Source organism: Canis lupus, chromosome 22 (genome assembly GCF_048164855.1).
Source record: "Canis lupus baileyi chromosome 22, mCanLup2.hap1, whole genome shotgun sequence".
In the NCBI taxonomy this organism is placed as follows: Eukaryota; Metazoa; Chordata; class Mammalia; order Carnivora; family Canidae; genus Canis; species Canis lupus.
In genome coordinates this window covers 15812440-15838913 of record NC_132859.1, presented here as the reverse complement: position 1 = coordinate 15838913, position 26474 = coordinate 15812440, and the positions used below count along the sequence as shown (strand labels likewise).

At 42.1% G+C, this 26474-nt stretch overlaps 1 protein-coding gene across 4 annotated transcripts in view; it reads left to right on the top strand.

The window, feature by feature from the left end:
• Positions 1-26474, top strand: part of TRIM42 (tripartite motif containing 42) — a 49170-nt gene that overhangs the window by 5944 nt on the left and 16752 nt on the right. For 2 of the 4 annotated variants that reach the window (XM_072792506.1, XM_072792505.1), the window contains exons 3-4: positions 3608-4431; positions 7472-7696. In XM_072792506.1, the coding sequence (XP_072648607.1) occupies positions 3608-4431; positions 7472-7696 (1049 nt within the window). Of the gene's footprint in view, positions 1-3607; positions 4432-7471; positions 7697-16990; positions 17267-20732; positions 20854-26474 lie in introns of those variants that run through there. The other 2 variants (XM_072792504.1, XM_072792503.1) reach the window with 2 other exon arrangements.

Genomic DNA, 26474 nt, shown 5'->3' with positions numbered 1-26474 from the left:
CTACTTTGCCCAGGCCTAATCTTCTCAATCGTCCTACAGTACAGGCACTAAAATTTCCTCCATGAATAAGACAACAGGGATTCCAAGAAGTCATTGACACAAAGCAGCTAGTAAATGGGCAGATCTGGTCCATCTGACCCCAACGCCCATGTTAAATCCATAATATTCATTTGACAACCTACCCTGTGCTAAACAGTGACTAGGATCTGAATATTGAAAGATAGAAAAGCAACAGAAACCACCACCACCACCATCATCTGTGGTCTGTTTCCTTAAGAAGTGGACGACAGTCAAGTGACCAAAGTGCACCAGATCACCCCAGCCCTTTCCCTTTGTCAGATATTTCAGTGTCCATGTGTAAACATGCCTGAACATATGAGTGGGAGGCAGTTTTTCTCTGAGCTGCACAGAGGTCCTGTTGGACATAGAAATGGGTCAGAGATGGACTTTGCTAACTCTGTCACCTAGTACCTCTCCCTAGCATAGATATTTCTGGAATACCTTCATTTCTCAATTACTTCTACTAGGAGACACTGTTTATCAATTGATATTTATTCAGTTTTAGAACCACCACCAGGGAAGTCTCTATATTAAAGAAACTCTAAAGGAGCCACATTGCCAAGTAAATGGGTAGCCCCTTTAGTTCCTAATGGGTTTTCTTAAGGTTTTCTTAACTCCCTACCTTGGCTCAGCTAGATTCTCTGGGGCCTCAGCATGGGGAAAGGACTGCTGCCTACAGTCTGCTGTGGCCCCCATGCAACCACAGGAAGCCTGGATTTTTAACACAGGAGAAACCCAAGGTAGTTTCTGAGAGTCCAGGGCACCTAGGAACCAGACAATGAAATTCAATTCAGTGTAAAGGGACACCAGTACAAATTCCAGAGAGCCCAGCAATTGGAAGGAGACAGGGGTCACCTTCAAGGCATATCCATTTATATGTAGGTAAAGAATTTAACCCTGCCTATCCTTGCTAAGGGAACTACCACTACCCACCCCCACCCACCCCCCCATTTTTTTAACCAGGGTTCAAACTTGCTCTTAAGGACTCAATTCACTTTTGGGGAAGGTGCCATAAATCTGCATTTTAAACAGATCTTCAGGTAATTCAAAAGCAGATGATCTGACAATACACTGAGAAACTCTGGGCCTGGGAGGGAAGATCAAGTTTGGGTCAATTGATTGAACTGTGGTGTTGATCCCAGCTGCACATTGGAACCACCTGGGGAGCTAACTAGGACCAGCAACAATGGCACCACTCAGGAGCCCGTTAGGCATGCAGAACCATAGGCCCCACCCATACTAATTTCATGTGAATCTGCATTTTTAACAAGATCCCCCCAAAATTCCTTGAATTAGATTCTAATTTGCAGCAGCAAAATGCCTCATCTGGATTCCTGAGCCCCAACTCAGGCCAACTCAGAATCTCAGCAAGTGAGGCCAAGAGAAGAGTTTTCTTTAAAGTTCCCTAGAAGGGGCATGTGGGTGGCTCAGGTTGTGATCCCAGGGTCCTGGGATCAAGTGTTGCATCAGGCTCCCCATAGGGAGTCTGCTTCTCCCTCTGCTTCTCCCTCTCCCTGTATCTCTGCCTCTCTGCCTCTCTCTCTCTCATAAATAAATAAAATTTTTAAAATAAAAAAATAAAGTTCCCCAGGGGATTTTGGAGCTCATAGAGGGCTGAGAACCACACTGGAGCAATTCAAAACATAGCCTTTGGAGTCAGACTTATAGAATTAGAGATAGGACTTGGTCTCTCCCATTTACTAGCTGTGTGACACTGGACAGTAACTTAACTTCTTGGAGCCTTAGTTTCCTCATCTATAAATGGGAACAATATCTTCCTCATAGGAAGATACGTGTTGTATATGATAATATAGAGATGTGATCCATAATATGTGTATCATATAGGTCTGGTCTATAATAAATGGTTAACAAATAATACCTACTTTTAAGAGTATTGCCTGAAAGAGATCTTGATTTAACTTTGCTCTAGGACCAGCTCTTGGAAAGCTGTCATATTTGTAAGATGGGGGAGGAGTGCTTCTGGCCTCCTCTTTCTTTTCTCTTGGTGCTGCCTCTTTCCCCCTCAACTAAGGAATTTTTATCCTACCTCTCAGGAGTTTACACAAACTTAATCCCTAATAAAGCAAGGAATTTCCTACAAGTTTCTTTGGCAGTGAGTAACTATTGAATAGTCAAAGAAATGAATGAATAAAGTTGAATTTCAGCTGCCATAAGCCACAGTAGAGTTTGCATCAGGGGAGAGCAGGAAGCACTTCTCAGCACCTCTGCAATCACCTGATTGTTTCCTGTTCAGCCCCCATCTGTATCGCCTCCTCATTCCTTCTGTGCCAGCTTGAGGGCAGAGGAAATGGCAGCTTCACAAAATAGGCCAGAGAGTGACATTTACCCTAAAGATGTTAAAAAACAGGACACATTGACTTTCACTGAATAAATACCTTTCAAGCCCTTCTACACATCCTAGTCATAGTGATAACCAAGACAGCAGTCACACCGGTTCTCATGGCCCAAAAGGATTCCTGAGTTTCTCTTACTCAAATGCACATCATTATTCCAATGGCCACCACCCACAAAAGTCCAGCTTACTCTGCACCCGGGACAATGTTAAGAACCAAGTACAAAATAATTCTTGGGCACCCCTACTCCTGAGTAAAATTTGGTGAGAATTATAGCCCATCAATTCACTGCAAAGTTGGCTGTTCAGGATAAGATCTTACCTTTAGGCCACAGAAGGTTGACATGTCTTCACATAGCTGTTGCTGCCTGATGCCTAAATCACTGTAAAGCCAACAAAGGTGCTCATTTCACAGAGATGTGCCACATACATTCTGTCTTAGCACCCTCTATACTGTAGTATCATCGTATTTATGAGTGCCTTGAGCATCAGTGCCCTTTCATATTCATATCTGTATCGCTATTACCTTGGAAGGCATGTGACATGAAACAGGTGTTTAGTGAATGTTTGTTGAATGCCTAAGTGAACCTAAAATCCAAAGCCACATAAGAGGATACAGGAAAAATTAGGTTCTCCTTGAGTGCAATAGCAGACTCTTTCTTGGAAGGAAATGGGGGCAAGGCAAGAGAGGGAGCCCGGCTGATTTCCTCCTGTTATCTAGGGCTAGGTTTTTGGTGAATGAGGCAGGCGAGGCAGCATTTAGAAGTTGTGAGAAATTTAGTTCTTTCTCTTGCCCCTGAAGAAGCTTATTACCTTTCACATAGGGAAAACCATCACCTCTTCTCAAGTCCAATATGGTGACAAGAGAAATCTGGTAAAAATTCATATCAAGGGTGGCCTTGGACTTTCCATTTCAACCCAGGGCCACCGAAATTAGATATAACTATGCCAAGAAAGAAAGGCTGTTATTCCTGAGGGAAGTATTAGATAAGGAGGCCGAGAGGGGGGTCCTGAGGGAGGCCAGATACACCTCATAAACCTGTTCTAGCCTAATTCAGTTCAACTACAAGAGGCTTCCCTCCCTCTCTGCCCACTTTCTCGTGATCCATGGGAAATTTCTCCAGTCTGCCATCGGCTTTGACACCTGGGGAGATGAAAATTTTAACGAAAGTAACTAACCTGGTTGTTTTGCAGTCCGCTATGAGATTGATAATGACCTAATGGAGTTCAACATTTTAAAAAACAGCTTTAAAGCTGACAAGGAGGTGAAGCGAAAAGAGATCCGAAATGGATTTCTCAAGCTGCGCAGCATTCTACAGGAGAAGGAGAAGTCCATCATGGAGCAGATAGAGAATCTGGAGGTGTCTAGGCAGAAGGAGATTGAAAAATATGTGTACGTCACAACCATGAAAGTGAATGAAATGGATGGCCTGATCGCCTATTCCAAGGAAGCACTGAAGGAGACAGGCCAGGTGGCGTTCCTGCAGTCTGCCAAGATTCTCGTGGACCAGATCGAAGATGGCATCCAGAGCACCTATAGGCCTGACCCGCAACTCCGGCTACACTCCTTGCACTGTATGCCCCTGGACTTTGCTGAGCTCAGCAGTGCCATCCATGAGCTCTTCCCCACAGGACCCAAGAAGGTATGCTCCTCAGGGGACTCCTTGCCCTCCCACTATCCCATGCACTCAGAAATGATGATGGCCAGGAAGGTTACTTTCAGCACTCACAGCTTCGACAACCAACAGATATACCAGCGAAGCTCCTCCTTGTTGTCCTTCAATGCCACGGGTGGTGAGAAGGCCAAGATGGGTCTGGAAGCCTATGGGCGAGCCCAATCTGCCTCACCTGCCAAACCCACAGATGGCCTCTATACATACTGGAGCGCAGGGGCAGAAAACCAGTCTGTGCAGAACAGCAACAGCTTCCACAACTGGTACTCATTCAATGATGGTTCTGTGAAGACCCCAGGCCCAATTGTTATCTACCAGACTCTGGTGTATCCTAGAGCCGCCAAGGTAAGAAAGGCTCTGGGCCTGTGGGGAAGGTGGGAGGATGTGGGGTACAAAATGGAAGTGGGTAGTCAGAAAAGGTTGCACTTACCTCTTTGACCTCTAGGGTCTAGTCACTCAAGTCTGCTCCTTTGCATTCCTCAGGGTCAGCCCATTCAAAAGGGATAAGTTCCTAAAATCTTAAGTACCCCAAGATTGGCTTAAACCAAACAACAAATTTAACTCATAGACAAAAATACATCTGAAAGCCCCAACCCCATTCAAGGGCAATCCAATTGGGAACCAAAGTAATATGAAGAGACTGATTGGAGGGTGTAATATTTCCCAGGGGAAAACCTATAAGAGTAGAGAGAACACAGAAATTCAAGTTAGAAATATAGGCTGTGATTCCTCTAAATTGCTACCTTTCCTAAAGAAAGTGTCCATACTCTCGATGATTTGGAAAGAATGGAAGGATAATCCCCAGTGGAATTCCAATTCTAACCTACTGAGATTCAAATTTTGGGGGACGTGGATCTCTCACAGACCTCTATAGCTTCTATCATCTGACTTCAGGGGACACAACTCCTCCCTGACCCTCTTGGCTTAACATGGACAAATGACCCTTCCCTTGATATTCCTTTCAAATCCAGCTGAATCTACATTGAACTGTTTATAGAATGTGTTATGAAGGTTCAGGGAGGGAAACAGAATAACTTGCAATTAGATATTCTATTAGAGCTACCTTGCCTCTCTTAGGGTTCCCTACACGGACATCTTCCAGACCAGCCCTTGGCCTGCTTTTGTGTGGCAAAACCCATCTTTTGCCACCCATCTTTTGTTTTGAGAACGCTCCCAAAGATTTTTAGCATCCTTGAACTCTAACCCATTGATTCTCAAACATTAATGTGCACCTGGAAGTCTTGTTAAAATTCAGATTCTGTTTCAGTGGGCCTCAGGGGGTCCTGAGATTTTATGTTTCTAACAACCTTCCAGGTGTTGCCATTGCTGCCAGTCTGCACACCACACTTTAACATCAAGGGTCTAAAAGCAAGAAAATGAAAGCCAGACACTGACCAAGCTTTACTTTGCTGTTCTCCTGAGACATCATAATCTGTGTTTTAGAGTCTATAATTGCCAGCAAGAATGACCTACATTGCAAAGTAGAATATACCTTCCCATGGGCTATCAGACACAGCAAAGTATCTCTGCCCTTCATGTAAGAGATACCCACAACTGAGCAGCTGAACTTTCATCTCCCAATGAAACTAGATCAGCAAAGCCTAAAGTGTATGTGACATTAGCTCAGTTATGACCTTAGGTCTCTCCATGCAACTTAGATTGCTTAGGAGGTTGGCAGTTTCTTGCTCTGGAAGGGAAGGACTAGTGATATCTGCTCCATACTTGGGCTTGGAAAACAGTCACTCCATGCCACTGGCTAGTGGTCCCTGGAGGAGCCCAAGAAACAGGCCTACATAGGAAAACCTAGTCAAGCAAGACATTGTCAAAAGAGGACACCTAAAAAAAGAGAGAGAGAGAGAGAGAGAGAGAGACAGAGACAGAACACCTAAACCTACTACCAAATAGTGGTTTTTGGTGTGAAGATATCATTGATCCCTATTAGGATGATGGGATGGAATTCACATGGGAAACATAGTGCTCAGTAATGCCAAAGATTAACTTAATGTTGCTTTCTCTCACAAATGATGGTTGACAGTCCTCTTAGGCTTTTGGCATAGGAAAAATCCTTAATGTTAGTCTTATAACTTGTCAATATGTATCTTAAAAATCCTAAGGAGTTTTTTCTAAAAATTCAATTTTATTTCTAGAAATCTTTCCCAGAGAAATGATTAAAAATTCAGATAAAGATTCATGCCCCAAAAGTCTTCATTGCATCATTATTTATTAGACTATAAAATTAGAAACAACCTAAATGTTCAACTATGAAAGATTAAATCACTTATGGGACAATTATTAAAGTGGTGCTTTACTAAGTTTTTCATAATATAGGGAAATATGTAAAGTATAACAAGTGAAAGAAAAGAAGAATCAAAGCAATATAATCCAAATTATGTGTATCTCTGTATTTGTGTATGTCCCAAAATTGGAAAGAAATTAATTATTAACAGAATTTGGGGATTATAAGTGATATTTATTTTCACCCCTTATATTTTTTCTATACTTTCCAGGTCTTTTACAATGAGTATGTTAGTTTTGATAATCAGAAAAAAAAATAATTTTTACTGATGAGTTATATAAATTTATAAAAAGTTTTACAAGTATAAATATATAAAAATAACCAAAAATTATATAAATTCACAAAAATGTATGCTCTTATGAGTATTAAAAAATTAATTATATAAATGTAATAACATTTGAATTTATTAAAACTTTAAGAACACAGTAACTGCATAGAAATATAATCAGTATAAAATATTTATATCCCAGGCACAAGCTGCTAATTGACACTTGTTAAATATCTCTTTCCAAAAGTTGAAATTTTATGTTTTGAGTGTGAACATATATTCTCCATAACTTGGGTAAGTCATTTCACCTCTCTGGTATTCTACTTCCTTGTGTGTAAAAGAGAGGGTTGGAATAGATACACTTTTCATCTTGGTTGGTCTGTGGTTCTATTAGAATTTGCTAAATGTAACCTTCCTGAGCCTTAACTGTAAAATGGGATGATAAAATTTCCCTTTAAGGGAGTTGTAAAAACTAGGTGAGTAAAGGAATGTCTGACAGAGAATCTGATGCATAGAACATGTTCAATAAATGGCATCTACCTTGCTTAGTTGTGTAAGAACAGTGGTCCCGTCATTTTGGGTGATGGTAACAGAACCCAGAGGGGCATTCTTTTGTTCTTGAAATGCATCACGAGCAACATGTTAGGCCTTATCAGGCAGCCTTTCAAGGCTGTTGAACATAGTCTATGCCAAAGTCCGTAGCAGCTGGAAGAGTTGGGGTCAGCTTAAACTCACCCCACTGACAGTGACACAAATCTTTATAGGAAAGAAAGCTGAATGGTATATATTAGTATCACAGCCACATGTTCATTGCTTCATAGGTTTATTGGACATGCCCAACAGAAGATGTGGACTCTTTTGAGATGGAATTTTATGAACTCATTACTACCCCTCCTAACAATGTGCGGACAGAGCTTTGTGGGCAAATTCGGGATATAATGCAGCAGAATCTGGAACTGCACAATCTGACCCCCAATACTGAGTATCTGTTTAAAGTTAGAGCCATCAACGACAATGGTCCTGGGCAATGGAGTGACATCTGCAAGGTACTGTGCACATTTTTTTTTTTTTCTCAGACAGACTTTCTTTATAAGCTCTGATGCAGCTCTGTTAGGATGATCATGAAATCACAGAACCTACTGTGTGACTACCCCCTCTAATCCCAGAAAACTTGTTAACTCAGGTCAAAGAGAAGGCTGCTGGCCTCAACCAACTTGGCAAATGAGGCCTGAGAATTATTAGTTCAGTTCGATTCAAAAAACATTTGGGCCAAGCATTCTTTTAGGATGTAGAGATTTAGAGGAAAATAAGACATAATCCTTGCCCTCAAGGAGCTCAGGATCCTTGTGGCAGATCATTGTGGCATGAGAAGGACAAAAAAAGAGGGTGACTCAAATCAAGTGTAGAGTGCCAGATTTAACAAACATAAATACAGGACACAAACAATTTTTTTAGTATAAGCATGTCCCATGCAATATTCTGGGCATAGTTATACTATAAATTTTCATTTGCTGTTTATCTGGAAGTCAAGGAATAGCCGCTGAGCATGTCAGAATGGTCTCCCAAACAGAAGAGACAGGATTATTCCTATCTTCTTTGTGATGCAAGGTTGACTCTTCTTTGTATCCCCAAGGGATATGCATTCATGAGTATAATTTTAGTGATACTCAATGGAGAAAAGGAAGAAAAATATCGGGACTTCCCAGAGCTACCTTACTATATAATCATGATGATATTCTTTGGGATAAGAGTAGGTTATGGCTTAATCAGGGATTCTTTAGAGGAAAGAGAGTTAAGTCTGTTCATTTCAGCTTTGGAAAAGGGAAATTTATGGTACAGAGAAAGAGGAGTCTCATGAGACCACTTCCAGCCAGGACATACATCTGGTCCCCACGGGACCTGAAAAGCCATCAGTTCCTCTGCCTTCCTCTCTCTGTCTCTGTCTCTCTGTCCTCCCTCTGTCTGCTTGTCCATGCCTGCTTCTGCTCAAATCTGCACGACTTTCAGCCAGTTTGTAGTATAACCTCCCCTAAATTCAGCTTGCTTGTGGTTTTGGATTTTCTTGGCCCAATCTCTATGTGATCAACACAATCATTGATTGTAGCCACTCTCCCTTTGTCTTGGGTCAAATGTTTGCAGAAGGGAATCTGATTCATTGCTCTCTCTAGCGATGAAGGGAAGCAGGAGGTAGGGTGGGGGCAGGATTATGCTGTTAGTTGGCCTACCAGTAGCAAGTCTGCTGGAGGTGGAGGCTCTGGACTACTTCTGGAGCCAGCACCCACATGCACCCCCTCCACCCACAGAGGTCAGACACTTAGCTGGGAAGGAAGTGGAATGAGAAAGTCTGCCTTGCTGCTCCTCTTGCTCTACCCCTGCCAGTTACACTATCAGTAAGGTGCCTCCGAGCCCAAGTTTTATCACTACCCTTCTCTCCCAAGCATGAAACACCCATAGCTGCTACCATATTTTGCATGTCCTTTTGACTATGGATTTTTCCTTCATCTAATTCCATCTGCCTTCTCATTTTTCAGAAATTCCTCAAAAATGTCTTGCTTATGAAGGGCACTCAGTGCTGTTACTAATTTTTTTTTAAATGTATTTCCTGTCATTTTTACATGCGAGGGTCAAGGACAGGGGGGTGGAGAGACTAAAATGTGTCGGCCCTTCTTAGATAGATGTTTTGTCCTTCCTCTTAAGCTCTGAACTCCCTGAGAACAAACTTCATGTCTAATTCATCTCTCTTTCTCCCACAATGCTTACCACAGCACTGTGCATATCACAGGTTCTTAATGGTTATTGAATGAATACATGACTGAAAATGTGACCAAACAAATGAATATATGAATGAATGTCTAAATTAAAGAGTGAAGAAATAAATTGATGAATAAAATTAATAATTACAAAGTACCATAAGATGCCTGAAAGCTAAGTGTTTTATGCAATCAGTCAAGAAATAACATTCCCCCTGAAATTGTGTTTATGCGATTAATTTGTACTCCCTATATGGAAAGGAAACTCATTCCAGTTTCTTTGCTTTTTAACACAATTTCTAAATGAGCAGAGCACTAATTAATGAGGTTTTCTGGAAGCTTCATTTTTATCTGACTCGCAGAGCTGCAATATAGATTTTTCCTTCAGAAGTAATTCTTCCTCCCTCTTTGTGATTATATTAGCATTCTAGGGGAAACACTGGCTTCCTTAACATTTGTCATGATTTGCATAAGTAAAGGCTTCAATAGCAAATGAAAATAAGATGGTGTGTTTGAATGACATTTATAAAGCTTCATAAAAGTAATGACTTCAGTTCTTTCCTATAAAATCGAAATACTTTTCCTTTGGCATTGCTTCTATGCAGGTATTCCTGAAAGGTTTCATTTAAAATACTGTAATGAGGAAGTCGAATCATTTCTTATCCAAAATACAATATTTCCATCATATGTACTTTTGTAAGGGAAGTGAAATAACACCTTTCATATTTGATTTTCATAGTCTGTGACTTGCTGATTTTTAAGGAATTTTATTCGAAATATAATACATGAAGCATGAAAATTAACTTGAATGCTTTTTAAAAGTCCCATTTATTGAAGGCTGACTCCATGTCGGACACTGTCTATTCATTATCACTGATATACCAACCACTGGAAGTGGGGAGTTACTGACTCTATTTTAGAGATAAGGACACTGAGGTTCAGGAAGAGAAAGTGTATTCCTGATGAATACACTTGGCCCTCATGAAACTTGAAGGAGGAGTTGAGTTGGAACCTAGGTGTCATCCAAGCTGGAGTTCTTTGTCCCCTGCACCACAGTTAGATTCAGCAAAGTGTGGGTCAGTGGGCTCCACCCTGGGGACCTGCTACCTCACTCTGGGATTCTGGGAGAATGTCAAAGCCAACAGCAGTAAGAATAGAACTTTTTAAAAAAAAATTTTTTTTTGAGAGGCAAGATTGAGCATTGGACTTAACCTGGTATGCCAACCCCACCCCAACTCCACTAGGCTGCAAGCCCCCAGAGGACATGTGCTGTGCTGGCCCTCCTCATTCCTCTCATCCCACGGCCCTCAGCTGACAGCCTCTAACATCCAAGAGCCTAACTGACAGTTTCGAAGAAATGGAGAAATGTATTTTTAGACAAGTCATATATCATTTAATCTGTTCTTCCTCTAGTCTCCAGGGTCCCTCCTGACCACCATTTCTGAAAAGAGCCTCCTTACTTTGTCTCCCTCTGACTTCCAATCTCTGCTAACTTCCAGGAAGTCTTCCCATAACAAATGGAACTATCTATGTAACTGGTTTCCTATGATTGCCGTAACAAATTAGTAGCTTAAACCATACACATTTACTTATTATCTTACAATTCTGGAGATCAGACTTCCAAAATGGGTGTCACTGAGTAAAACCAAGATGTGAGCAGAGCTGTGTTCCTTCTGGAGACTCTAGGAGAAGTTTATTCTCTTCCCTTTTCCAACTGCCAGCAGCTGCCTGCATTCCTGGGCTCATGGCCCCTTCCTGCATTTCCAAGCCAGCATCATGAAGCTGAGTCCTTCTCACACCATCATCTCCCTGGCTCTCTTCTGCCCAACTCTTCTACTTTGAAGGACTCTTGTGATTACAGTGGACCCACCTCATGATTCAGCATATTTCTGTCTTAAAGCCAGCTGACTGGGAACCTTAATTCCTTTTTGCTGTGTAACATAACATGTTCACAGTTTCCTGGGATCACAACATGGACATCTTTGGGGGCCATTATTCTGCCTACCACAGTCTGTAAACCAGATGTCCCCTGTTACATTTGGAAGTAAAAATTCAAGCCCAACAATAGTCACAAACTGCTACTGTTCTTGGTCTTTCCTGATAGGTCTTTAGAAATGTGCCCACCCCAGCCCCATTCATCCACCCTCTCAAATTCCTTCTCAGTCTGTACTGGAGGTCACACCTAATGTGTCTCCCATGTGCTCCCTCTGCCAGCTACTCTGAGTCTCTGAAATGCTGCTCCCTTCCTGCCCAGCCTGGAACTTCAGGCACAGAGGCAGGCTGCCCAGCCATTCTGAGCATCTTACCTTGGGTTCATGAAATCCCCCTTCTGGTTTGACCTCGGCCCCTACTTCAGACCTCCTGTCTAGGCTGAGATCCACATCTTCAGGAGGTGAGGCTGCAGGGCAATCTGAGTGATCAACACTATCCCACACTCAGAATAACTGCCCTAGGGACACATGGGTGGCTCAGCGGTTGAGCCTCTGCCTTTGGCTCAGGTCATGATCCCAAGGTCTAGGGATTGAGTCCCACATCGGGCTCCCTCTGTCTATGTCTCTGCCTCTCTTTCTGTGTATCTCATGAATAAATAAATAAAATCTTAAAAAAAAAAAAAAAGAATAACTACCCCAAACCTACCCCACACCACCCATATACAGCAACAACCTGCCCTGAAATGAAAGAAAAATGAGTTTGCACTCTCTATCTCTTTAGGATTTATTTTTTTGCCAAAGAGCTTTTTGATCCTTCATGCAAATAGAACCCTATTAGTCTCTCCCTACTTGCTCTGCAGACAGACTTGAACCCTGGAGTGAGGATAATTTAGGCCAAGCCAGACCTATTATTTTTAACCTCATATACAGAGGGTTGAATTAATCATACACTCCAGTTCATGGTCCATTTTCAACACTGGTTTATGCAAGGCCCTTTTCTTGTCTATGTTTGCATTCCCTTTTGTGGCCATTCCTTCCCAGACATCTATTCTAATACGTTTTACGTGTATCTTGTTGCTTTTGAGTTCTTACATAGTACTGTTTTCAATGTGTTGGTAATTTGCACAAACAGTATTGTGCCACATATCCTACTTTGTTTCTCACCTTTTCTCCCTGAAAGCTGTGTTTTTATGCTCTAGCTATGAACACAGTGTTTTATACACATTTAGTCCTGATGCTGCCTCATCCTTCACAAGGTGAATGTGGGCACCACACTTTACCTGTCCACTCAGCCAGGATGGACACCCAGGTGGGCTCCAATAATGCTGCAGTGAACAGCCTCATTTGTGACATTTTGTGGGCAGGATGGAGGTATAAGAATTTCTCTGGAACACTGTATTTGTTTTCTAAGGCTGCCAAACCAGAATGCTACAGATTGGGTGGCCTAAACAACACGAATTTTCTCACAGTCCTGGAACCAGAAATCCAAAATCAGGTTGTTGGCAGGCCTGGTTTCTTCTGAGGGCCTCTCTCCTTGGTTTGCAGACACCTCACATGGCCTTTTCTCTGTGTGAGGGCACCTCTGGCAAGTCTCTGTGTGTCCAAATTTCTTCCTTTTATAAGGACACCAGTCAGATTGGATTAGGGACCTCCCTAATGACTTCATTTTCACTTAATCACCTCTTTAAAGGTCTTTTCTCCAAATATAGTTGGCCCTTGCATAACACAGGTTTGAACTGTGTGGGTCTACTTATACACTGATTTTTTTATACTACAGGACTGTATTTTCTCTTCCTTATGATTTTCTTAACATTTTATTTTCTCTATCTTTATTGTAAGAATACAGTAATAAACATATAAGATATTTTTAAGTGACCGTTTATATTATCAATAAGGCTTCTGGTCAGCAGTAGGCTATTAGTAGTTAAGTTTTGGAGCACTAAAAAGCTATACATGGATTTTCAACTGTGCAGGGGGTCAGTGCCCCTAACCCCTGCATTGTTTAAGGGTCTACTGTACAGGCATGTGCTGAAGTGCTGGGGGTAGGACTTCCAGGTATGAATTTCGAGAGGACACAATTTAGCCACGATCAGATATATACATACTATGAGTGAAATTGCTGGGTCATAGAGTATGAGAATACTTGATTTGATATATGCATGTATGTGTCCAGAAGGAATGAATGAGGGTCCCTATATCCTAGGCCCCACCTATATGTGGCACAATACAGCTTTCTACTATTTTGCTAATCCAATAGGTACAAAGTGCTGCCTCCTTATTGTTTGAAATTTCATTTCAAATGCTTGTTAGTTTTCAGGATTTCCTCTTCTGTATATAGCCTGAGAAATATCCTTTGCCCATCTTTCTATTGCTTTTTTCTTTTTCTAGGTGGTTTGCAGTGTGTCCTTGTATGTTCCAAATAATGGTTTTAGACATTGCTAATGTCTTCTCTGTATTGACATTTGGTTTTTTTTTTTGTATTGATATTTGTATATTAACTTTGTTCATAGTGTATGTAGTTCATGAGACAGCAGGAAACTTCCATTTTGATATGATCAAAGTCATCAATTATTTTTTCCTTCAGGTTTGACCTTTTGAAGTTTCATTTAAGAAAGTCCTTCCATAGGCTTAGATCACAAAGATAATCTTCTACATATTCTTTTATTAACTTTCGTTTTACCATCAAATTTAGGACTTTCATCCATCCAGATGAAGTGGATCCAGATCCACTTCATACACTTTGTATGAGGTGCTAGATAGGGATACACTTTTTTTGACCATCTAGTGAGCCAGTTTTTCCAATAGCACCCACCAACCAATCTCTTCTCCATTAGTATACAGTAAAGGTACCACTGTCATTTTATATTAAGGTGTCATATATTTAGGGGTCTGTCTGTGAGTTCTTTATGGCCTCCTGTAGGTAAATTTGTCTGTTTCGATATCATTACAGTTTAACCTCAGCTTTGTGCTTTGCCTTGATGAACTGCTCAGGTTAAGTCTGCCCATTATCCTTCTTTCTTTTTTAAGGTTTATTTAATGAATCATAGGAATTTGTTCCTTCATATAAATTCTGGAGTAAGTAAATTGAATTCCTAAAAAAAAGAAAGGAAGAAGAAGGAGGAGGAGGAGGAGGAGGAGGAGGAGGAAGAAGAAGAAGAAGAAGAAGAAGAAGAAGAAGAAGAAGAAGAAGAAGAAGAGGAGGAGGAGGAGGAGGAGGAGGAGGAGGAGGAGGAGGAGGAGGAGGAGGAAGAGGAGGAGGAAGAAGAAGAAGAAAAGAAAAATCCAGATAGAATTTGATTAGGAAGGCACTGAGTCTCTAAATTAATTTGGAGACATCTGATATTTTTGTAATAGGTCTGACATGTATTCAAATTGTATTCAATGTGCTTTACTTAGGCCTTTAGATTCTTCTCATAAAGGTCCTATATGTTTCTGGTTAAACCAAATAGTTTGCAGACTTTGTAGATATTATGAATTTTATCTTATATTTGATTATACTTTCTAATGTATGGCTGGTTTAGAATAAAAATTATTGGTTTTTAAGATTAATCTTGATTCCAGCAATCTTGATAAACTCTCTTATTATTCTGAAAGTCTATCTGCTGATTTTGCTTGTTTTTCTAGGCTATGACCCTGTCACTTATGAATAATGATAGTTTTAGCTTTTTCTTAGAATCTTTGAACTTCTATTTCTTTTCTTTCCCTATACCTTTGGTTAGGAGTATGAGTCCTACAGAAAATAGAAGCTGAAATACTTGCTATCTTTGTCTTATTCCTGATCTTAATGCTTCTCCATTGAGCTATGATAATTTTTTATTTCATTTTTGTGGTATATAATTCTCATTAAGGAAATTTCCTTCTACTTCTAAATTTCTGAGAGCTGTACACTCTTATGCATTTTTTGGTTTTATCTGAGACTATCATGATTCTTCTCCTTCAGGCCTTAATGAAATGTATTACATTGATTCTCTGATGTTAAGCTTGACTTGCATTCATGGAATAATCATATGTGATCATGATGTGATTAGTTAATATACTTGGTTTTAGTTAACTCATATTTTATTTTATTTTGGATTATTGTGTCTATCATCATAAATGAACTGGGTCTATAATGTTTTGTTTATATTGTTTTTATTTGGCTCTGGAATTAATAGTTTATTAGCTTAATAAAATGAGGTAGGAAATTTTTGCTTTTTTCCTGTTTTCTGGAACAAGTCTTTTCCTAAAAGTTTGTTAAAATTCATTTGGAAAATCATCTGAACATTTTGGGCAGGGAAGAGGATGTCAACTATCTTTCCAATTTCTTTAGTATCTCAGGTTCTGTTCTCTATTTCTTCTGTCCTATTTCATCTGATCCCTTTGTTCATAGACATGCCCAAATCCTCACTGCCCCACTCACATATCACACACAGTCTTTATCTCTGGAGTCCCTGACTACTTTATAGCAGAATTCAAATCCTCTATGTTTTATGAGTCAATTCCCAACCCTGCCACAACACTGTTATCCCTTCATTATCACCCCTGATAGCTCTATGTATATATCTTACACTATATCTATTATCTTTACCAAAGCTGTCTCTCTGTGTTATCTCCATTTTTATCAGGCAATGGGTGACCTTGTGTCATGTATATAATATGATCTTTACCTTGCATGAAGCCCTATTTTATTTAAAATTAAAAATAAATTTGATACAACTAGAGGGCATAATGGTAGTGTCTATTTCTTTTTTTGCCCTTTCCCTTTGTATACAAATATGAAAAGTTAAAAGCTTTGTATATAGGGACATTGTACAAACATTAATCTTTGCCCAAACCACACCTCCACCCCATCTGCCCCATGAGTCCTGATCTGTCTAGACAGAGCCCGCTGATCCAGGGGGCTATCCCTCACCCCAGGATCCCAGCCTCACTCCCTTAATGCCTGTTCAGTAAATGTATACTGGAAAGGAATGGGAATGCTACCATACCAGAGGAATGGAGAAGCCCAACACCTTCAAGATACAGCAGGGAGATCCACATGTAAGCTGAGTTGGTTAGATTTGTAGGAGACTTGCCCAGTGCAGTCTGCCCTTTCCAGGTAGCTCTGAGAGCTCATTGTGATCAAAGACAGTGCAAAGCATCAGAGAGAGATGATTGGCAGACTTGCAAATTGTGGTTCTATTCACCTTCCATCTATTTCTCTAGAACCTTCTCTCTATGATAACCAGTGTTGGAAATACAGAGACGAAAGACTGTCACTTCCCCCACAACCCAGTCAACAGGTGCTCAGTCTGTTAACAGTCAACCACATTCAATGGAATTTGAATTTCTGCTATGACAGAAGCAATTTTCAGGGGCTAGGGGGGACACCAGGGGAACTCCTCTACAGCGAAGCCAGGGTCACAACACTCAGTTAAATGAGATGCTTTAGAAGAGGAACCTGGTCTGTGAAGTCCCAGTCTCACCACATATTACAACTTTAGAAAAGCGAAAAGCTGCCTGGTCCTTCCAAGCCTCAGTGTCCTCATTCATACAGTAGGGTCAGCAGCACCTGCTTCATGTGGCTGTCATGAGGAGTTAATGAGATGATATGTGAGGGTCTGGCACATGGCATGGCCATGCTCCTGGAAGCTACTATTCCCCTGTGGCTGGTGCCATGGCTCTCTGCTTCTGATTGCAGGTGGTAACCCCAGATGGGCGTGGGAAGAACCGAGCTAAGTGGGGCCTGCTGAAGAACATCCAGACTGCCCTCCAGAAGCGCTTCTGAGCACCCACACACACACACAGCAGGCAGCAACCTCAGCGATGCACCACAGATAGACATACACACACACACACACACACACACACACACACACACGTATTTTTCTCACTTCATTCTTCATTGAGGTTGTAGACAATGTTCTCAGGACTTCTGAGTCTTCTAAGAGCTAATAAAAGGAAATGCCTGATGTCATGACTTGCTGTTTGCTCATTATTTTGGAACTAAGATGTAAAACAGCAAGTCTCTATGCCTCCATTAGCTCAAGCCTAATCCTAGGCTCAGAATTCCGTGGTGTTTTGTACATGGCAGCCAGCAGGCCTCTGGGTAATAAACACAGCACTCTCTTAGCAGTCGGGCCCTCTGAGTATTCATTCTAACTAGCTTTCAGGGTTTGGGAAAGTCACTGATTAATGGGGAGCTCCTTACCTCACCATCTAGTCTATTTCAACAGTAAGCAGTGAGTGTTGTTAGAATGCTCTTCCAGACCAGAGAGCTGACCTTTGCCTTCCTATAATTTTACCCCATGGTCTGAGGTCTGCCTCTGATCCATAGAGACTTGAGAGCACTCCCTCCTCTCCATACTCCTACTGGTCCCAAGAACAAAGGAGGAACAGTAGAAGGCCTGGTTGGAGGCTCCTCTATGGTCCTTTGGAGCAAGGCAAGAAAGAATGGCAGAATCACATGGCAGTTCCAGCCTCATCACAGGACTCGGCCTGGCCCTTCAGACAATAGGAAGCCCCCAGGGTCTCTGACCTAACAAGGCCCCCTTGGCCTGGAATGACCTTGTCCTGAACCCTACCCCATTTCTGCCAGGAAAATACCACCAGTCTTTAAGACCCAGTTCAACCACTTCTGGGAAGCTGTTGCTGATTTTCCGGGTCAAGATGATACCTCCCTCCTCCCCTGAGTCCTCACTAAACACAAACCTTCCTCCCCTGCTCCTATCCCCGACACAGACATCTATTCCAGCCCTTGAAACTCAGGTGCTCACATTTGTCCCCAGTCTATAGGGCAGAGACAGGATCTTATTTATTCTGTCCTCAGTGCCGGGCTTGGTGAGGCTCACATTGCACATCAGTAGCAGAGAGGAGGAAGTACTGCTGGAAGGCAAACACACAGAATGACCCTCCTCTGAACCTCCCCACATATCAATCTGCATAAAGGTCTACACAGGGAAGTGAGGGTGGGCATGGAAAAAGACAGTCACTGGTCTCCACCTGCTCTAACCCATGCTTTTCATGAGTTATCCTGCGGGCAAGTATGGCTACCCCATCTAGCTTGACCCATAGGGCCACTGCTTTACAACCTTTGATTTTGCCCTGAGCTTCAGCATCAAAGCCAGAAAAGGCCTTTTCCTGTGAAAGGTCCCCAGTGAGAATCTTCTAATAATGTGAGATGAAGTTGAGCAGATTCCTGCCCCACTCCCCAACAGTATTACAAGAAGAAATTCCCCAGGGAGCTTCGTTATGATCCTATTACTGTAAATGATGGCTTGAATCCACCATCAGATTTGGTATTACCATATAATCATTTCTGTAAAAGGCTTCAGAATCATCATTAGCACAGAGAGCAAATTAAATGACATGCCAGCAGGGATTTTACTACTGATAAACTAAAATGAAATTAAACTAACAAAAATAGAGTAGTATGAATATTGCATTACAATGATCACACCTACACACAGTGAAAGCAAGTGTGTCCAGAATCAGATAAGCCTCAGCACCCTGATCTTGCCTCTCTAGAGAACACATAGCCTTTCCTTTAGTGACCACAACAGTTGGCTGGATTCTCTGAGAGGCCAACCTAACCAGTACCAAAGTTATTCTATCAAATGCAAGATATGATTTCTTAATGGCACAAAACCCCCCATACATCATTCAGAGTCCCCCCTCCCAGGACTCATCCTGAGGATTAAAAACAGAGGAGGCAAGGATCTGGTTTTAACACTAACTGGCTGTGTGACCTTGAGGAAGTTCGTCTCTCACACTGGGTGTCAGCGTCTTCATCTATGCAACGATGTGGTTTGATGGGAGATTTTACAGATGATCTTTATTTATTTTTTTAGATGATCTTTAATACAATGAGAATAATGCTCCTTTCCCTGACTCTTAGGATTGTTGTTTAGACTCCAGTGAGCAATGTAGGTGATCGCACGTTACAAAGTGGAAAATGCTGTAAAGATGATGAGGTTTTATAAGATGCAAATATGTATGTGCACAGTAGTACATATACATAAATGTATGTACGCCAAATATAAGCAAGAAATTCATAAATATATGTGCTGTGCTGAGCCATAATCTCTCTGTATGTCTATATATTTCAACATCCCTATCAGTCTTTCTTCAGAGAAGAGTCTATGACTACAGGAACAGATAATTAGTTCCTATGTCTACCCTAAAACAGCTCACAGCAAGTTGGTATAGTCACTAGCTAAGTAAATAGTGGTTTATGTTCATCTCTCCTTTTTTTTCCTTTTTTTCTTTTGATATCCACTCTAGATTTATTCTCCATTTAGCACATCTGTACTGCAAGGTGTGAGAATACAGTGGTGAATTAAGTAGACATGGTCCCTACCCCATGTTTTTTGCAATCTAAAGAGAGAGGCAGATAAAGTAAATACATAGATATGTTGATGACTGGAAATGATGAAAGTGCCAGGAAGGAAAGGAGTGTGGAGCTGAGAGGTATCAACTCTAAAGAGGGTGCAATGTTTTTGCCCTTCCCCCCAGATTCATGTGTTGAAATGTTAATCCCAAGGTGGGCTTCAGGAAATGATTAGGTCATGAGGGTGAAGCCCTGATGAATAGGATCAGCGCCCTAATAAGAAGCCATAGAGCTAGCTTTCTCTTTTTCTATCAAAGAGGATACAAGTAGCCAGCAGTCTGCAGCCCAGGAGAGGATCCTCCCTCGATCCTGACCATGCTGGCACTCTGATCCTGGACTTCCAGCCTCTAGAACTTTGAGAAATAAATTTCTATTGTTTATAAGACACCCAGTCTATGACACTTTGTTATAGCCACCCTCACAGATTAAGACAAAGGTATTAGTGAAAGACTCCCCAGCAGATGAATTTAAAGCTATTTCCTTAAAAATGGGGAAGAACCAGCCATGTGATGAGCAGAGGAGAAAAGCTGGAGAGGCTGGTGTATAGGAAAAAAGGAGAGAAAAGGACAAGAAAGTGGCCTTGTCAGGATCTACGGGCCATCACAGAGGGCACGTGTCTCAGGAAGCTGCTGAAAGATGTTAATTAAGCTAGGCAATGTGACAACCCTATTTATATTTCAGTGGTATTGCCTTTGGTTCTGGATGGGAAATAAGCCATGGGGGGCCAACAGAAAAGTAAAGAGGACTGTTAGCACAAGCGTGGATACCTGGGCTGGGAGACAGATTCAAAGTGGAATCATAGCCCTTTCTTACTAATAGAGGGTGTGGGTAAGCAGGAGAGAGGACTCAAGGATGATACCCAAGATTCTGGATTAAGCACTGGGTGGATGATGAATCTAGGTAGCGGAGATTGGACAAGCTTTGGAGAATATCAGAATTCTGCCTTGAATGAGTGAAGATCTTGAAGGACAAGTAAATGGAATCAAACAGTAGCAGCTGGGTCCATGTCATTCAGTTTGCTGAAAAACAGAAACCACACCAATCTTTTTAACAGAGAGAATTGAATATATGGACTGGTAAACAGACTGGAGGACTGATGACAGAAAAAGGACACTAAGAGGACACAGGCCAAAAAAAAAGGTTATCATGAGGACAGCTTGCAAAAGAGCAAGGAGGCTGAATGGGGAACTCAGCATAATAGGTACACAGAAAGCACTCACTGGTGAGTTGTTAAACTCTGAGTTTGCCATGTATGTATTTCCCTCTTTTTGTTTTGAGATATAAGAAACAGGGAAATGTTGGATATCATTTAAATCATTGCTATTATTTCAGTGGTTCCCCTACTCCAAAGTAAATAAGGAATATAGTATATGCAGAAAACAGAGAGAGAACATGAATGTGGTGGGAGCACTCCTATATGCAAGTTTCCCTATTTTTTTTTAAAGATTTTATTTATTTATTCATGAGAGACACATAGAGAGGCAGAGACATAGGCAGAGGGAGAAGCAGGCTCCCTTTGGGGAGCCCAAAGAGGGACTCAATCCCATGACTCCAAGACCACGACCTAAGCCAAAGGCAGATGCTCAACCACTGAGCCACCTAGGTGGTCCCACATGTCCCTATTTTTGCCTGCTTCCATGTATTCCTAGTACAAGCCATCACCAACACTCAGCTATGCCATCACAGACTCAGCTATGTCACACACACACACACTCACACAAGTACATATTCACATATATATCAACATACACAAGCACACACACACACACATATGCTTTATAGACACACAAACACCCATGCACTTGTATACATACATTTTTATGGACACACATATGCATGCATGCACACACACACATATATTCAACATTCACTGCCTCTGTATCACATCACCCATTCTGAGGTCATGGAAAACTTCCTGGACTAATAGGGACTTGCCTTGAGGGCTGAAGGACTAGAAGATCAAATAGGCATAGTTCTGAAAGAATGCTTTTTTATTTTTTTTAAGATTTTATTTATTTACTTGACAGAGAGAACATAAGCAGGGGGAACAGTAAAGGGAAAGGGAGAAGCAGGCTCCTCACTGAGCAGACAGCCCAATGTGGGGCTCGATCCCAGGACCCTGGGATCATGACCTGAACCAAAGGCAGAAGCTTAACCTACTGAGCCACCCTGGCGTCCCTGAGAGAACACTTCAATATCTGTGATGGAAGGTAGGACACTGGCAGAGCAGGGAGGGCAGGGTATGGAGACAAGATGGAAGGGGGTAAGGTGAGGCAGTTCTCTGCCACCCTAGTCTTCAAATGATCTAAGAGGACATTCTGGCTTGACATCAAAGGGTTTCTTTGTCAGCAAATGACCAGAAGAATCAGGTTTTCTAGAAGTTCTCAGAAAAGCTAATACATTCCAAGGCAAATAATTGACTGAAACTAGGAAAAAATGCAATTTGGGGAGAAGCCCAAGGGACACGTGTTACTGCAAAGCTGAAGCGGGCCCAGAAGCTTGAATTTTTTTATACCAAGTTGTAGAAGTTAGCAAAATAAGGTCCAAAACAGAGTTCTTCAGATGCTGTGAATCTATGCATGACTTCATTTCCATTCCTTTAATTCCACCAGGAGCTACAATTTCTAAATTTTCCTTCAGGAAAAAAATCATTTAGCTCAGAAATAATGCTTTCTATATAAAACTGTAGCAGTTTCAGGGTTTATTTCTTTGATTTTGTTTCCTTCCAAGAAAATCAGAATAAAGGGAGTATTTCATCTTAATAAAGCCAGGTGTGAGAAGTTTCTCTCTGAGCACCAAAGCAGATAACAAATTCACTCAAGAAAAATTGACCAAGTGCTGCACCCACCTGGCCCTGGGCATATGGAACAAATAGAGCCAGCTCTGCCCTCCATGTTTCCCACATGAAATGGTGGAAGAAAAATCAAGTCCTACCCCTACGTGGGCTTTGATGTCCAGGCCAGACTTCTTAAGAGTAGAACCATTCATGATATCCCTGAGGTCATGACAATTGAAGGGAACTGAAGAAGCAGAGAATGAGAAGTAAGCGTAGTAGGTAGGGGAACAGCATGAATAAAAATACAGAAGCTAAACTAGTATGTCAGATGCATGAATGTGAAATAACGAGAAATATATATTGGTCTCTCCTCCTGGTTCTTGATGCAGGGCTCCTAAATCTCTTGGAATTTTCTGGGTGATAGGAGTATCTTTCATTCTACTGAGGTAATCCAATGAGCTTCTAAATGGAAGCCAGTCTCCACAAAGACCAAGCTATGATTAGAAGCTTAGAATTTTCAGTCCCACACCTCATTCTCCAGAGAGAGGATAAGGGCCAGAATGGAGTTAATAATTGATCAAGCCTATGTGATGAAGCCTCCATAAAAATCCCAATAGCATTAGGCTTCAAGGAGCTTCTAGGCTGGTGGAGACATCCACATGCTGGGAAGGTGGCACACCCCAACTCCATGGAAACAGAAGCTCTTGTGCTGAGACCCTCCGAGACCTCAGCCTATATACCTCTTTACCTGACTATTCTGTATCTTTTATCATGTCCTTTATAATGTTCTGTATCTTTTATCATGTCCAGTATAATAATCTGACCAAGATGTATTTTCCTGAGTCTTGTGAGCTACTCTTGCTAGAATAGCTACCAAATGACTAAACCCAAGGAGGAGTTGTAGGAGCCCTGATCTATAGCCTATCTTCTATAGGTCAGAAGTCCAGGTGACCTAGGGTATGCGAGTGGTGTCTGAAGTGAGCCAGTCTTGTGGGACTGAGCTCTTAGGTTGAGGGATCTGATGCTGACTCCAGGTAGATCATGTCAGAATTGACATGAGTGATAGGATACCAGCTGGTTCACAGAACTGCGTGGTATGGGAAATGCCCCCACACATGTGGTGTCAGAGTGTCAGAAGTGAAGTTTGGCAGCAATTTGAGAGTAAAGGAGAAATAACACACAGGAGTGTGGTTTTCCTCCTCAAGAGTGATAAGCCTTGATGGGGATTTGAGGCAAATTATAGGAGTCGATGAAAAACAGATTTTGAGTTTATCCTATGGCTAATGAGAAGCATATATAGGTTGTTGAGCTGGAAATGAATAATAATAGTAATTATAATAGTAATAAGTAACATTTATGACAATATTACAGGCACTAAATGCAAAGCACATTATATGTACTGCCTGTGTAATTCTCACAAAAGCCCTTTGAGACAGGCACTGTAATGATCTCCACTTCACTGATAAGGAAAATGAGGCCCAGAGGGGTTAAGTAACTTGTCTGGGGTCACACAGCATACAAGTGGCACAGAGAGGTTGAGGTGGAATGCAGCCCTCGACCCAGAGGCTGTGATGGGTGAGCATTCTGTGCTGCCTCCACCCTGGGCCTTGTCTGAGGATGAAATGGAAAGGCAAGAGAAGCAAAGGTAAGAGGTAAAGAGGGGTTCGGCGATATTCCTGGGTCTGCATCAGGATCCACCCCAGTCTTCCCAAATCCTCCTTTGTAATTTAAGCTAATTGGAGTAGAGGTTCTGCTACTTACAGTATGCCCTCCCTTCACCCTTTATTAGTATCAGTCTGGGGTGCATCCGTGCCTTCCTCACTTGCTAAGTGCTGGGGACACGGAGATAAAGGAGACGCTGCCCCACCCTCAAGATTGAAACCATGTGGAAAGGGTCACAGCATACAGGGTGGGTCACAGTGTGAGGAGGCGGCCCCAGGATGCTCCAGGGAGTCAAGGAAGGCTCCCAGTGAAGGCTGCACGTGGTGGTATGGAGGGCATGTGGTGTTTGCCAGGTGAGTATGGGGAACAGAAGCATTAGATGAGGGACCCAGGTCCTCACCCAGGCCCAGGAACACCCACCAAGATCCTCTGACAGGATCCAGACAGACCCTTTCCTTGCATTGTCACCTCATAACAGTAGAGGCTTTTGGTGCCCATCTCCTCACAAAGAATAGTAACAGAAAGGCCACTGATATCCAAGTACCAGACATTCAATGTCCTTAACTAAAGTGTTTGTTTCCCAGTTTAAAAAAAGCTGCAGGTCTTATATGGGTAAAAGTGAATGTCCATGGTTTAGAGAAATAAATCAACTTTTCTTGGCACCAGCCCAATGTCTCTGAGGGTTTAAAAGTGATAATCTATCTGTCAGATTGGAGAGACCTCACTCACCTCAGGCCTCCCACTCTAAAGACTGGATCTTCTCAATGGATCAACTCTAATTAGAAAACAAGGCTTTCCCCCTGCCCCCAGCTCTCCAGGAATAATCAGAAAGGGAAAATGAAGTCTCTAAGGCATTTGCAGGTTCCCCAGGAGGACACTTCATTTGAGTAATTGTAACCTTCCCAGAGTGATGCCCCAAGAGAGCACCAGCAATGGAGGCAACCAGACCTGGGCCCATGTCCTGTCTCTGCCATCTGTTTCTATAGGACTCTGTGCAGGTGTTTACACTCTCTGGACCCCAGGAGGGGGAAGGATAGCCATGAAGACTACAGGGGTATAAAATGAGAATATATCCCCACAGTCTCAAGCAGAGTGCCTGGCCTGTGACAGATGCTCAGCAATTGAGATTTGTTGCTACAACTGCAGTGATAATCCACACGATTACCATTGTTCCATTCAGTTGTGTCTTGATGCAGGCTGCTTCTGTTAAGGCAGAGCAGTTCTGAACTTTTTCCAAATTACTGGGTTCTTTTTAAGAATCTGCAGAAATGACAGACCCTGGGGAAAAACACAAACACAGAGGATTTTGCACAGGATTTCAGTGAAGTCAAGAAGCCCTAAATTCCACTTCTGTCCCCCATCTGGCAGGAGTCCACAAGTCCTGCAAGTTCCAAAGTCCTGCATCTGGAGAACCTGCCTATCTCTGAGCTGATTTATTTTGCACTGAGGCAAGAGTGAGAGGGACTTTGCATTTTCCCAGGGCAGTGTTGGGAGACCTGTCACCATGCCACCATGAACGGCTCACAGAGATCTCCTGACCCACAGAGGCCCAGCATTGGGCCACAGAGCAACCAAGAAGCTGCAGGAATCGGCGTGTACACCAAGCACTGTTTGCAGCCTGAGAAAATAGCAGCACCTATCCCACGCATGAGCTTGCATTTTCCAAATGTAGGAAGCTGCCACGGCAATGAACAAATACAAAATATAGAGAGTTACTACAAGCCCAAGCACCAACCTATGGAGGTACCAGAAAGATTTTGACATTTAGGGAGACCCTCAAACTTGACAAGGTCAGAAATCCCTGCTGTGGTCCAGCTGCCCTTCCCCGGCCCCCAGCCCGTGTCAGCATCCATGACAGAGGGTTGCCTAGGCAATGCCCGAGCAGTTGGCCTCCTGTGGCAACTAATATAATTAAAGTAGAAACCTTTTCAAGCACAGTTTAAACAGAAGAGAATCATGCCACAACCAAGGGCCCCTTTATTTAACTCCTGCAAATAAATGCCATTTCCAGGGTCCCTGGGTCACGGTCTCTGCTCACAGCCACTTTGCCAGTTCTCCACACGTAGCCTCTCACACACAAAGAGGTTTAGGTTGGATTTGTCTTTGTGTTTTTTTTTTCTTTTATCTTGCTCTCTTAAAATCACAGAAACCAAAGTTAAATAAAAAGATTAATTTTGCCTGATTTTCAAATTTGGGGAGCCTATATTTCAGTTTGCTCCCAACTGCTACTCAATCAAAATAGCAGGTTTAAACTGTCTTCAACCTATTATGCTTTAGCCAAAGAACACATGAGGAAATTTAACGACAGTAATACACACAGATGCCTTACAGCAAGAGAACGAATGAAACTCTTTCAAA